The following is a 14,425-nucleotide window of genomic DNA, read 5'->3' on the forward strand; positions in this document are numbered from 1 at the left end:
TAAAATGCAAACAGGTCCTTTCTCTGTGCTATGCTATATGCCAATACATTCCTCCCTTTCTCTATAGCATAATTTGTCCCTGAACTGCTTTAGAATAGGACCCGTTAGTGAAGCAATGCACCATTAAACATTTCTAGCAAGGCCGAGGCAGTAAGGCTAATGGCATCTCACAGGAGAATCTCACACTAAAGTGGTTTTGAAAAAAAGCAAGAGCAAATTTACAGAAAACAGGGTTAAAATTTAGTGTTCCTTTAAGTATTTGAATCATGCCATTTGAAATGTAGGTCAGCTTGCTAACCTACTGGCTGGGATTAAACATGCTTCATTTGCTGACTCTCCAAGTAAAAGTTAAGAATTTCCAATGGTATGAGGATTTCAGAAGTACATTTGATTTTTCTTCTTAAAACATTAATCCTTATACAAGGAATTACTGCCAAGACACCAACCAGATCTTAAATCCGCTGAAGTAACAAGGACAGAAAGCAAAACATTTATTAGACTAGAATATCTCACCTTTTTTAGCCATAAGGTGGTGCGCTACTGTGAACTGCTCAATTACTAATGCGTTTCACTACAGATATGCGCTATGCAATATCTGACCTATGTAATTCAGCTTATAATTAGGTGGATTAGTACTTAAAAAGTATGTTAAGCCCAATATTGTTTTCTCTGTACAGAGTGTGGAAGGGTTAGAACCCCTGGATGGTTTGTACTGGTATCCAAGGCAATATCTTTACTTGGAGGCCTAGCAGCCTGTTCCAGAGGCTAATGAATGTGGCTTTGCACAAATCTCCCAGCTTAACACTATGGGTCCTATTGGACCTGATTAGAAAGCCTGTGTGAAAGGGGTTTAACACTATGGGCTCTTTCACATGGGTGTTCCGCCAGACGGACTCCGCTTTGCTCAGCGGGGGATCCATCCGCTGATGAGGTGGATGACAGGTCCGTCTCCGCTCACCGTGCAGAGATGGACCTGTCAGAGTCCCGCTCTCCTCTAAGGGGAGATCGGATGAAAACAGACCGCCTGCGTGTTCTTATCTGATCTGATCCTTCAAAAGGATGCAAAATAGAGTCACCATCCATCTGGATTTCACAGGATCGGATCGGATATTGGTGGATATCAGCGGACATGTCACCGCTGACATCCTCCGCTCCATAGAGGTGAATGGAGCGCCCGATCAGGTCCGCCTGAAAACCTGACAAGTGGACCTGATTGGAAAGCCCTTGTGAAAAGGGCCTATAAATATGCCAGGAGGAAAGAGCACAGGTATGACCTGTTCAGCACACTGGGGCTGGTACACAGTACTAGTGTACTATCCAATCACAGCCTGGGCCTGGTCATTGACCAGGAATACTGCTCTGCTAGAGTGTAACCCACAGGGGGTCCAGGACCTTGCTATACTGCCTGGCAAAGGTGCCTGATTCACAAATCCTTGTAATGCCCAACCTTTAAGCCGGGCTCACATATGTACGGGCCGCAGGTTCGTGCCTGGGGTCCGATGCGTTTCTGTTCACCGGTTCAAGTGCAATTCAGGTCCGAATTTTTGCCTAAATTCACACCTGAACTGGACCCAAACATGCACAGGACCCTTCTGCAATCCGGACCGCGGCCACCACAGACATGTATGAACCGGCTCCATTGGGAGCCGGTCACTCTCGCATGTCATGCGAATTAGATGCAGGGGAAACCTGCATCCGATTTGCATATGAGTGAACTCAGCCTTACACAGCAAACAATGAGCCCCTGAAATGCGCTGGCTGTTGTATGTTGTTTTTTTTGTGAACCATTATCAATATATAAAAGATCTTGGACTCTTAAACCTTTCAATTGGTGCTCTAAACACACGAATCACAAGACTGACTGAACAGTATTACAAATCATTTGGGAGACAAAGGAGTTTAATGTAACACCTATGCTGAAGATAGGATTATAGGCACAGAAAATGTATATAACATATCCAAGAACTCACAAAAATTTATAAAAGACAGTGAAGAAAACAACGTACCTGTCCCCATGGTCCAACTTGCCATGATGCACATTCTTGTTGCTGACAAGTTTGGACTGAAATCGGCTTTGTCTCTGGATTGCAGTCTCTATCATTTACTCGCGTTTCGCCAAATTGACACCACGTCTGTCGGTGTTTATGTCCCTTCCCACAAGTCACAAGGCACTGCAATTAGAAAGACACGATATGTCATTCAAACATGTATTTATATATTTTATTAACTTACTCAGTTATATTTCCAGCAACTTTTGCAGCCCTTTAGAAAGTTTTACCTTCCAGTAGAGATCAGCATAGGGTGTGTAAAAATGCAGCCATAGACCCAATCTTTCATAAGGCTCCATTCACACCAAAGAAATTTTTCATGCTTTTTGCAGAAATGCAGGACATTATTTTTAACATGGACTCCTATAGAACATGTTCTCATCAATGCATTTTTGTGCCTCTGCATATTTGGAACGGCTCAGGGACTTTTTTAAACGCAAAATGGTGCTTTTTTTGCTGTTTTGGTTCAATAGACTTCAATGGAGAAGCTACAGGAAAGCATGTAGTGCATATTTCCCTGAGTTTTACCATGATTATTATTTTTATCTGCCCAACAAATGCAAAATGCAAATCACAGAGGAAAAATCGCTGTGAAAAAACAAAAAGTACTGCAGAAACGCTTAAAAGCAACCTGCATAGGTGTGAATGGAGTCTCAAAAACAGTGGTCTCCCAACTGTGGCCCTTTGTTTGCCTTTACCTGTTCCTTAGAGCACTATTTATTCCACAGATCCAAGGCAATATTCCTCCCACTGACACCAATGACAGGGCACTATTTCTCCCTCTGACACCAACAATGGGACACTATTTCCACCACTGACACATAAGGCACTATTCCATCCCCTGATACCAACAATGGGGTACTAGCCCTCCCAACAATATAAACAATGGGGCACTATTCCTACCACCAGTACCAATGATGAAGCACTATTCCTCCCACTGATACCAATGATGAGGCATTGTTTATTCCCATTGATGTTGGGGCATTTTCCACTCACACTAGTCACAGTCCGGCCCCCTTAAAGTCTGAAGAACAGGAAACTGGCCCTTGGTGTAGAAAGTTTCTAGACCCCTGATTAAAGAGATGCTGTCATGTTGCCCATTCAGGGCGAGGTGTCTGATAACCAAACCACCCACCATACTCACCCATCCAATGCTTTTTGCCACTTAACCACTCCTTTGGAACACTCTCTGTTACTCTAAAGGAGTGGGGTATCTGGGTATGAAATTGCATACAACCAGTCCTATGTCACAATGCTTGGATTTGAGTGGTCAGTTCCCAGGCCCAAGCACTGTCATATTTATAATGACAGTAAGATCATTCACCGGAATAAGCTGTGACAACATCCAACACAGGAGTTTACCCAGAGTGGACTCCTGCAGTGGGAAGGTGTTATGGAAGTGTGGATGGGTGAACCCATGGATGGGTGAGAATACCTTCCTGGAGGGAAGTGGTGGGCTTTCAGCAGACTCTGTGTCTCCTTAACCTGTCCCCAAATAAGCTCACAATCAAATTTCCCTACCACATTTATAGACATGGACACAATGCAACCAATCTGAATGGGAGCCAATTAACTATTTAGAATGGTTTTGGACTATGAAGAATATGGTTAACATGGAGGGAACCAACACAAAACGTAAACACGACAAGCAGAAATGTCACTAATTACTATTTGGTTATCAGTAGTAAGAAGGAATTGTTGTTCTTTAACAATGCAAATCCTTAAAGAGGGATTAACTGCATGGTCCATGTTGGATTATTTTGGAAGGCTGTATGCTCAGACAGAGGCAACAAAGTGACCTACCAAGTACTTGCTGGTATGGGGGAACATGTGACTTTATTTACTCTGGTGCTAGGCAATTGGCAACTCAGACACAGAGGCCATTTTCATGGGGTGGAAAGGTCGAGTCCTTAACCCCGGAAAGCTCCACATGATGGCTTCTCATTTACGCCATTGACAATATAAAAGAGGAAAGGTAAGTAAAAGTAACTCCAAGGGCTGGAATAAAGGGAACCTGTTGAATTGCCTAGCATGTTTATTAATATAAATGTGATTCTGAGTTAAAGTAACCCTGTCCCTATAAAAAAAAAATACTCCCTATAAATAATTTATTAGCACCTACATTTCCCACCCATCATTCCACTTATCTTTGATCTTTTGAGCTAAGCTTGCTGAACATTCTTTAGCATCCAGTACTTCTGGGTGTGCTGGATGCCAATGCTCTGCTGTTTCATCTGCCAACCCCTACATTACTAAAGTGGTGACGCAGGGGTCAGCTCAAGGAACCACAGCACGCAGGAGGCAACCATACATCTAGAAGTGTGTTTTTCAGTGAGCTTAGCTTTTAAAAACAGTGAAGATGGGTGGCTTATGTGACATAACATTTATTATTATCCTTGCCCAGAGTACTTTTTTTTTTTTTTTTAAATACCAACAGACTTGCTTTAATATGTACTGTATGTCCATCTTAATATTTCAATATGATGAAAAATAGTAAGAATCCAAAATTGAATGTGGAAGGAGCAGCTTTTGAGGCCATTTTGCATTTCACTACAATGTGACCAAGTATTCCACTTACATCAGACCAGTCACCTGTCTTCCATTGTGGACACTGGACATCGCTACAACGTTGCTCTGTTAACTTTTCCTGATGGTTGCATTTGGAGTCATCCAGAACTTCGCGGAAAGAATTTACGCACACAGCTCTCCTCCTCCTTGTACCTGTGCCACAACTCTTAGAGCACTGTGCAAGAAGATGAACATTTTAGAAAGATAGTTGCAGTGAATGCCAGCAAATATACTATTTATCAATGCATACAAAAGAGTATGTGTGGGCAAAGAAAACAAAAAACCTACGCAGTACACTGCTGTATTACATGCACGTTTCCCCATATTTTGTATCTTTATAAACACTACAAATAAAAATTTATTCCTGCAATTTATCTTGCTTTTTATGACCTAAAAACTATGTCTCTACAATATTTTTATTAAATGTAGCGCCCTCCTACATAGGTGCTAGGAATAGGTACATTTAATTTTGGCTCACTGTATCCAGTGGAGCTGCAGTTTGTTGTTAGGAAAAATTCAGTTTTGGCTCACTGTAATCAGTGTGGCTGTGTTGATTGTTCTGGCCTGTTCTATGTTTCAGTGCCTGCAAAATAGTTTGTTTACCCCTGACTGGTCCAGAAATGTTCTGGAAGTAATTGGGCAAGAAGAATCGAATCAGCAGCTGAATATTCCTACAGCCATGGCCAATTCCTGGGAGAGGTGTCCAGATGGCAGCTGAGAGTCTGTATAAATACTCTGAGACTGAGAGCCCTGAGGAGATCATAGCCTAGGGGGCTGCTACCCTCCTAGGCCATTCTGTCATGTGCCTGCAGCATGTTGAGGCCTCAGTGTGGCTACCTGGAGGCCTATGCTGCTGAGAGTTACTAAAGCTGACTGAGGGATTGTTGCCAAAGGATCTAGTCTGGTACCACGAGATGAAAGTGATGCAAGGATATTGGAAGCAGGCAACCAATATTTCTAAGGATATTTGTGAGTACAGACTGGCGAGAGAGATCCTAAAAACTAGGTGCATTTGCCATCCCTCTTGTGCTAGAGTCAGCAGGTTTAAAAGGGGATTTACTATAGGCAAATACACTGTGCACTTTGTAAAGTGCATTTGCACTCTGCAAGAGCAGTTGCTCCATGCTTAGTAAATTAGCAGAAGCTCTGCTGACTTCCACCATCCAATAATATGCAATCAAAAATGCAGTTTTTTTTAAATTTTCCTTGCAAGTGATTGGGTACTCTTTACAAAGTGAAGCTTTGCCTCATTTACTAAACTCTGGGGCAACTGCCCTTACAGAGTGCAACTGTATTTTCCAAAGTGCACAATCTATTTGCCTTTAGTAAATCCTCAAATCGTTGGTAAGGGTTACTGGAGTATCCTACCATTAACCAATACCTAACCGAGTTCCTAATAAAACATGAAAAAAAGCATATTTCTAGACCGGATAATGAGCCTGAAGAGTGACTGAAACTACTTTACAGAGGTAGCGCTACATTTATAATTTAAGACGATAATATTTTGTATCTGGGCTTTTTTACGTTCCCCCCCCCCAAAATGAACAAAAGCTAAACTGTTTTGTATAAACAGTATTAAAAAATGTTGAGAAAACTACATATTGAGCATGGAAATGAATTGAGATGATTGAGTTGATAAGGGTTTGTTAGGGATAACACGGGGCTATCCAGGAGTTAAAATTGATATATTGTAGCTAGAAACTCTAAAAAAAATTATTCCATAAGCTCAGCTCTTCCAAAGAACTTGGAAGAAATAACAGAAAACAACTTTTGTCCCGTCATTAGTAGACACGGGCAATAACTAAGAAATTTAGTGTTGGCTTTCCAGTTTTTATGTTCTTTTGAGTATTATTACTCAAACTTTACAAAAAAATTGTATATAATATAACTCGACTTTCTCACAAAATGATGGCTTGTTGTTAAAAAATAACAATAGCATTACGGTAATTATGAATTCATTACAGGATGTTCAGCCAACCAATACTAACTTCTGACCAGGCTGAGTAGCTCCATCCTCCGGTGTTGCAATCCTCATAACATTTCTCCTTGGTGTTGGGCTTCTGTAGACTGCCACAAAATCGGTCATCTACCTTATCCATCCTCCCCTCAGACTTGATGTATTTGGTACAGTAGAAATCAAGTGTGCGGTAGCCAGGGCCACACTGGGCACTACATTCACTCTTTTTGGCCACTTGCCACCTGCAAATAGCCACTGTTAGACTTCACCAGAATTCATGGGCAAAAAAAGGTATCCGCAATGACAGATCAAAGGCTACATTTACCATTAGGAAGCAAAGAATTGAGTTTAAGGACAATGGAGACTAAACAGCTATGGTTTGTTTTTAAAGAGAAATCTGTCTCTGTTTGAAATATCCTATGATAACTTGCATGATTAACTTGCACATAAACAAATTGCGAATTTTAGCTTAAGCTATTCGGCTCTGTAAATAAAGGCTTTTTAACAGAGGAACTTAGTAAAGCCTTGAAAACATGTAAAAAGCAGCTGAGAGCACCACCTGCTGGATGCATTTGAAAATACAAAAACATATTCGTATGTATTTTTTCATAATTATTGTTTTAAAAAAGAATACTTACGGTATTTTAAAATGTTATTTTGTTGTTTTTAACAGCCTTTAACATATTGATTTTCCTTCCTTTACAGTGGATTTGAATAATAAAATATACCTTTGTCTCAGAATGGCTACTAAATATTCAGTGTGAAAAAGGGTGTGGTTTAGCAAAAGGGTGGGCATTAGAGTGCCAAAGTGAGTGTATGCCAACAATCTTCAGCAATGTAAATCCAGCCCTGAATATAGTTTATTATACATTTACCTCAATTCACAGTCAGTGTTACAGGGCTCAGTTACCAGCTCAGGCTGAGAAATGCGATCACATCTTTGGTCCGAGACCACTAATTGGTCTGAGTCCCTGGTACAAATAGGCTTCCTTTTCCTCTCTCCTGCAAGCAGAAACATATAATTGTAAGGCATAAAAAAGACAGCAATCCAATTTCTTTTAAAATATATTTAACTTCATCCATGGCTAAAACATTTTGTTTTATATTTAGATGCTATAGGGAATGATTATACCCCTCAGTTGTTTTTTCTTTTTTTCTTTTTTTTTTTTGCCGTTTCCATTTATTTCCTGTCTTAGAGACACAAAGCAACATGTGGGGAAATTTTCCCCAAAGTGAACAAAAATTCCCTTCATAGACAACTGGCTGCAGTTCATCTCGGGTGCCCCCATAGCAAGCTGCCTGCTGTGGGGGCACTCAACATGAGGGAAAGGCCAGGAGAGCCGAAGAGGGGCCCGAGAAGAGGAGGATCTGGGTTGCCCTGTGCAAAACCACTACACAGAGCAGGTAAGTATGACATGTTTGTTATATTTATAGAAAAAAAATTAGACTTTACAATCACTTTAAAGCGGAGTTCCGCTTAAAAAAAAAATTAAAAGTCAAATACTGTAGCTGCTGACTTTTAATAAATTGGACACTTACCTGTCCCAGGGTCTAGTGATGCAGGGGGTCAAAGCCCCGCTCATCTCCCCCACCGCTCGGCGGCGCCAGCATTGTTACTGTGGGAACCTGGCTGTGGCTTCACAGCCGGGCCCCCACTGCGCATGCATGAGACGTGCCGCGTGCCGTGACTGGCCGCGCAATCATCTGGGACCTGTGACGTGTCCCAGATGATTGCCTAGAGGGAGGGTGGAGAGGTGATCTTCCTTGCGGTGCTGAGGGACGTGACGTAAGGAGCCTAGGTGACCGAGGAGGCAGAGTACGAGGCAACAGGCATTAAGAGGTAAGTAAAAAAAAAAAAAAAATTCCAAATTTTATTAATTCGTTTTTAATACAGCTGGAAAATGCTAAAATAATTTTAGGAGTGGAACTCCACTTTAAGCTTTCACAAAAAAACTGGAAGCTGATTGGTTTCTATGCAGAACTTGACCAGATTTGGCACTTTGCAGCTTTTAGTAAATCAACTTTAACGTGTTAAGGAAACATGAATAAAGGATAAAATCTAGAACCATCACTCCGCTTATAAAAGTCCAGAATAAGATTTTTTTTTTCAGTTGCTAAAGGAAATCCATCACGTTTTAGAGGTTGCAAAGGTGCTCCTTCCTCAGGGCTGAATAAGATCAAAAGAATGAACTCTGGACCAGACATTGGTATCATAAGAATGAGTAATTATTAATAATCATGTTGGAGGCTTTATGTCTCATTCTACTTTGGTTGCTTGACAAGATTTCTCACCTTTCCATCATCTATCACTTTAATCATCCTTTAATCATCATTTTCAGCTTAATGTAAGCAATAAAAGTTTGAGAAATCGCCTGATATATATAGCTAGATATAGCTATCAATCTATCTCTCTCTCTCTATAATATATATATATATATATATATATATATATATATATATATATATATATATAAATATATATATATATAATATACATCTAGACAAGGCCATTTATATTTGCCCAGAGGCATAATGATAAGGTGACGTTCATCTACACCAATCCATTTTCCTGAGGACTTAAAAGCCGCTAGGGTCTAATGCAGAAAGGGCTTATTTATCTTCAGTGTGAGTAATATGACATATTCTCAATGTTACTGTATGAACCATTCATCAAACTGAAAGCAGTACTGAAGACTTATGACCTAACGCCAAAGAACAACAATGTCTGACTGGACATTATGCTAAGCTGCTGGACAGCATTATTCTCTATATGCAATGCCTAATGAGAAGTTCTCTGCATAAAGCTTTTTGATTAATGAAGAATAAGAACGGTATAACTTGAGTATACTTTCCTAAAGAAAAATCAGACGGTTTCTTCTAAAGGAAAACTATAGCTTATTTGATTAAACGTATCCTCTGCGTTTTAGATGTGTGATCCGCAGTTTTGAAGGCTGACCACACAAAATATATATTTTTGTGACAGTCAGGCTTGAGCTAATGTGTATACAGCATGCATTTCCCACTGCAAACAATAGGACACATTTTACAAAAATGCAGTGATTCCACTATTTGCTTCCTCTATCCAAAAAAAGTAAGACCTCCCTGTCAGTTTAACAAATTCTGCTTCTTCAGGAAGAAGAGTTTCACTCCTCCAGCTGCATTCTCTGCTACAAAAAAAGGCACGATCAAACATTTAAAGCTCACATGTCATGCCCAGGCAGGCAGTTACATCTGTAAATTTGTAAAGGTATTTTAGACAGAAGAAGGCAGAGGGTGCGTCAGTCTGCTGGCACCTAAAACACTTAAAGTGTTTGTTAACCACCCCAAAAAAAATGATATCCTGGCCCCTTAAAGCAGATTAAACAGCACAGTGCTTGTGCTTTGTAAACTGCCCCCCTCTAAACTGTAAAAAAAAAAAAACTCCCTGGACATGCCACTTCCTCTATCCCTTCTCTTTACTGACCACGAAAATCAGGGCTCCTGAGCCCAGACCACTGTGGTCAGAGTGCGTCCCTCTGTCATACACAGCCCGCTCTGCTCTCATCGCTCCCCCTCATTCCCTCCTCCCTCCCTTTCAGCTCCTTGCTGGTAGTCTCCGTCTCCACCTAGCCACCCCCCTCCCCGCCACTATTAGTACATATCCAAAAAAATATTGAATGCTCACTGGTAGCCTCTCCAATATATTAAGGCAGAGCACACTGTATATATCGTTTCCAAAAACAAGCATTGTAAATAGCTATTTAGAGCTGTCTTCAGGCCGGCCATGTGACTACCAGAGGGAGATCATGCCCCCTTCTGCAGAAGCCATCCATCGGAGCTGAAAAGCAACCAGCCTAAAAGATGACTATAAATCGCTATTTACAATTTTACTCTCTAACTGGGCCAGCTGTGGGTGTAGGAGGAGGGGTGCTGAACTTCTGCAGTGAACTCAGCCAGAAGTAGGAGTGGGTACCTGTCAAAACCAGGTACCTGCCCCCCCCCAAAAGGTGGCAAATGTGGCAGTGGGGGGGGGGGGGGGTTGAGGCAGATAAGCAGCGCTTCCCCCTTTGGGTGGAGCTCCTCTTTAAGCATAACCTTTTAAGGGAGGGGCTATAAAGTGTCACTTAATTAACAACTCTGATTCAGCTGTTGTTGCTGAATCATCATATCCAAAATGACAGCTTCCAGCATCAGTCTCTGGACCTTTGGATGTTTACACAAAGGAGTCTTTTACAGGAAAATAACATGCCTAAAATATGTTAAATACACATACGGGTTGATTTACTAAAATTTGAGAGTACTAGTAAATCAACACCAAAGTGTTAAGGAAACATTATTATTATTATAAAATATTTATATAGGAGGGCCCTGCTTGTAGTGCTCGTAGAGCTTACATTCTAAAGGGAGGGGGTGGAAAACATGAACAGGTTAGAACCTAGAAGCATCTCGATCCAAAGCACAGCACGCTTTGCGCATGCACAGTAGGGAACCCAATGTGAAGCTGAAAGGCCTCACTAGCAGGTTCCCTTACCAGGAATGGCGGCGGCAACGGCAGCACCCGGGAGTCAATCCGAAGATCGACTGGGGTGCCAACATCACAGGATCCCTGGACAGGTAAGTGCCCTAATATTAAAAGTCCGCAGCTACAGTATTTGTAGCTGCTGACTTTTAATTTTTTTTCACCCATGCTATACCACTTCTTTTTTTTTTCAAGAAACTGGACCTCTTCTTTAACCACTTACTTAGAGGGCACATATACCCTCTTACTGCCTACGCTGATTTTCAGCTTTCAGCACTGTCACACTTTGAATGACAATTGCGCGGTCATGCAGTACTGTACCCAAACTACATTTTTATCATTTTTTTCACACAAATAGAACTTTCTTTTGGTGGTATTTAATCACCACTGGGGTTTTTTTTGTTTTTTTTTGTTAAAGAAACAAAAAAGAAAGGCGTAAAAAAAAAAAAAATAATAATAATATTTTATAGTTCGTTATAAAATTTTGCAAACTGGTAATTTTTCTCCTTCACTGATAGGCTGCACCGATGGGCACTGATGAGTTAGCACTGATAGGTGGCACTGATGGGCACTGATGAGGCAGCACTGGTGGGCAGTGATGAGGCGGCACTAGTGGACATTGATGAAGCTCCACTGATAGGTGGCACTGATGGGCTCTGATAGGTGGCACTGATTAGCACTGATAGGCACTGGCAAGCAGCACTGATGGGCAGCACTCATGGGCAAGGGCACGAGCGTAAAGTGGTTAAAATAAAGAATTTGCTAAAAAATAAATCTCACAATTAAATCTTAATAAATATGGAGCTTTTATTAAAAAGAATGTGGAGATGTTTTAAGACTACTTCTCCTTATGGGAGACTATAAATGAATATGTGGGCCTCTCTGTGATAATGTAGATTGTGTTAGCCCTTGTACACACAGTCGGACATTCCGACAACCAAATCCGTTGGATTTTGTCCAACGGATTTTGTCCGACGGATTTTGTCTGAAACTGTTGCATACACACGGTCGGACAAAGTTGTCGGAAAATCCGATTGTACATAACGTGATGACGTTATTTCGTTAGGACGGGACTATGTTCAGGCTAGTAGCCAATAGCTTTGGTCTAGGAATTTGATCTGAGCAGGCATGGCACCTTGTCCGTCGGAGTAGGCTACACATGATCAGAGTATGTCCGATCGGAGCATTTTGTCGGAAAATTTTACCGGCAAGTTGGAAAAGTTGGTCCGTCGGATATTCCGACGGAAACAGTCCGATGGAGACCACACACAGTCAGAATATCCGACAAAACGGTCCGATAGGACACATTCCGTCGGAATCCCAGACCGTGTGTACAAGGGCTAAGATTTATTCAGAATTAGAGAGACACGCAATTGAAGACTATGTGAAAGATTGGTGGTGTTAATTGTTGCTAAACTTCAATAAAACAATTATACTGATAAAGAAAATAACTTGGCTCATTCTGCTACAGAGGCAGCAATTGGTTCTAAAAAAAAAAAAAAATGTCTAGTGGTTCTGCCATAAAAGCCCTTGTTCAGACATTTTCTAATATAGGGTGACAACTGTTTCCGAACTGTGCTCTTGCATTGTTGCATTGTCACCCTGTAGCAAAAAAAGAGGAAGTGGCAGAAAGAGGTCACTGGAGATTAGCCACATTGACATGCAAAAAAAGATGAAATTGAAAAAAAAAAGTATTTTATGGAAAAAAGGTGATTTATTTGTTTTTGTACAGTGCTTAATCATCCATTTAGGGTTAGATTCTACTTTAAAGAGGAAGTAAACTCTCCCACTCTGATGCTTCTTTTCATTTAGTCCATTATAATAAGTAATTATCAGACTATAGCCACTGTAATCCAGCCCAAATCGCATATTACTTACTGTTTAAAGAAACTTTAAAAAACATGTTTCCAGGGGTTAGGCAGCACCATCTTAACTATTGTTTTCTGAGTCCACAGTGGAGTGTATTTCCGCCCTTACATTGAGCACTTCCTGTACTGTTAACCAAGCCTCCTTCTCAATCCAACGTTTCTATGGCAACCCTGCTTTGCTGTTCATAGTTGACTTGTTTTATTTCATACTTTTTACTTGTGCCATGTTTGCCTTTGTCAGTCTTATCAGCTTCAGTTGATAAGACTGCAGTAATGGCCAAGTTTACAAGGCATGTGATGTCACATGGTGTGTAGGAGGAAGCTCTGAGTGATTATGCAGCCTCCTGGGATATCAGTGTTGTGCCTTAGGAAGTCCTGATAACAGATAGAGAAGCACATAGAGAGTTTGCCGTAAATCAGGGGAGATCTGGGCATGCTCAGTGACTTCATTCTAAAGAACCAAAAAGGATTACAACAATACTAAGCAAGTAAGGAGATATCTACAAGCAGTGTTCATTAGGGGTTTTTTTATGCCGATTTACATGGGACAAAGTTGTGTGGGAGAGTTTACAACCACTTTAAGGTGTAGCTCAAATCAAAACTTTGTTTAACTAGTTTTGGATAAACTGGGTAGATGCTGAAACATCTATTGAGTGTTTACTACTCTCTGGGTCCCTTTGAGAGATTTCCACTCACTTCCTGTTCTGGTGACTACCATCACAGGACTTAAGATGATTCTCTGTGGTGGGAACACAGACAGCAAGAAATACCTGGCACATGTTTTAACTCTTTCCCACTCTGTTTAAAAAGTGCTTTAGTTGGAGACATTTCCTTTCTCATTGATTTCTGAAAAAAGTACACAGACTGGAATTCTCTTTTAGCTATCACAACTAGACAGGTACCAATCAGGAAGTAAAAAGATGAAAGTCAAAAAGGAAACAGCAAAAATGTATTACAAGGAAAAGAATGAAGGCAGATTGCTGAATACTTCATAAGCAGAGAAGATATAGACACTGACATAAGTATCTATAAAAGACCCAGCAGTAATAGATTTGACGCTCCATTAAGTCCTTACCTTGGCAGATTTTGCTGCATGCTTGCCAAGGTCCATATGAGTTCCAGTAGAAAAGCTGAGGTTTATCTTCAATAGGGATATTGAAACTATATCGGACATCTGGGTTATATAAATTGCCGACCGATAATACCTATAGAAAAAAAATAAAGGACTCGTGAATTGTCACTTTGCAGTAAAATAGTACTGTAATAAAGGATGACAGAGCCAGATACGTGTTGCCTTAATTATTCGGTTAAAGTGTGTGCACAGAAAAATAAAAAAAATTTCTGTGTAAAATAATTGCACCATTGATCCTACCACATCTATAGCCACTTATTTATGCAGGAACTTTTTTAGGATGGAGAGTGGGGGAAGGGGCTGTTAAAAATTTCATTTACCGGCCTCCTTCCTTTTCTGAATGAACTCAGTGAG

The 14,425-nt window shown here is 40.7% G+C and overlaps 1 protein-coding gene across 1 annotated transcript in view; it reads right to left on the reverse strand.

Moving 5' to 3' along the window:
• Positions 1–14,425, reverse strand: part of ADAMTS9 (ADAM metallopeptidase with thrombospondin type 1 motif 9) — a 357,655-nt gene that overhangs the window by 170,791 nt on the left and 172,439 nt on the right. The window contains exons 18-22 of the mRNA XM_077451954.1: positions 14,015–14,144; positions 7,449–7,575; positions 6,605–6,815; positions 4,627–4,791; positions 2,007–2,171 (exon numbers count right to left, since the gene is read on the reverse strand). Coding sequence (XP_077308080.1) covers positions 2,007–2,171; positions 4,627–4,791; positions 6,605–6,815; positions 7,449–7,575; positions 14,015–14,144 — 798 coding nt within the window. The remainder of the gene's footprint in view (positions 1–2,006; positions 2,172–4,626; positions 4,792–6,604; positions 6,816–7,448; positions 7,576–14,014; positions 14,145–14,425) is intronic.

The sequence above is a fragment of the Lithobates pipiens genome, unplaced genomic scaffold (genome assembly GCF_037356315.1).
Source record: "Lithobates pipiens isolate NorthernLeopardFrog02 unplaced genomic scaffold, aLitPip1_a1.2 Scaffold_23, whole genome shotgun sequence".
Lineage (NCBI taxonomy): Eukaryota > Metazoa > Chordata > Amphibia > Anura > Ranidae > Lithobates > Lithobates pipiens.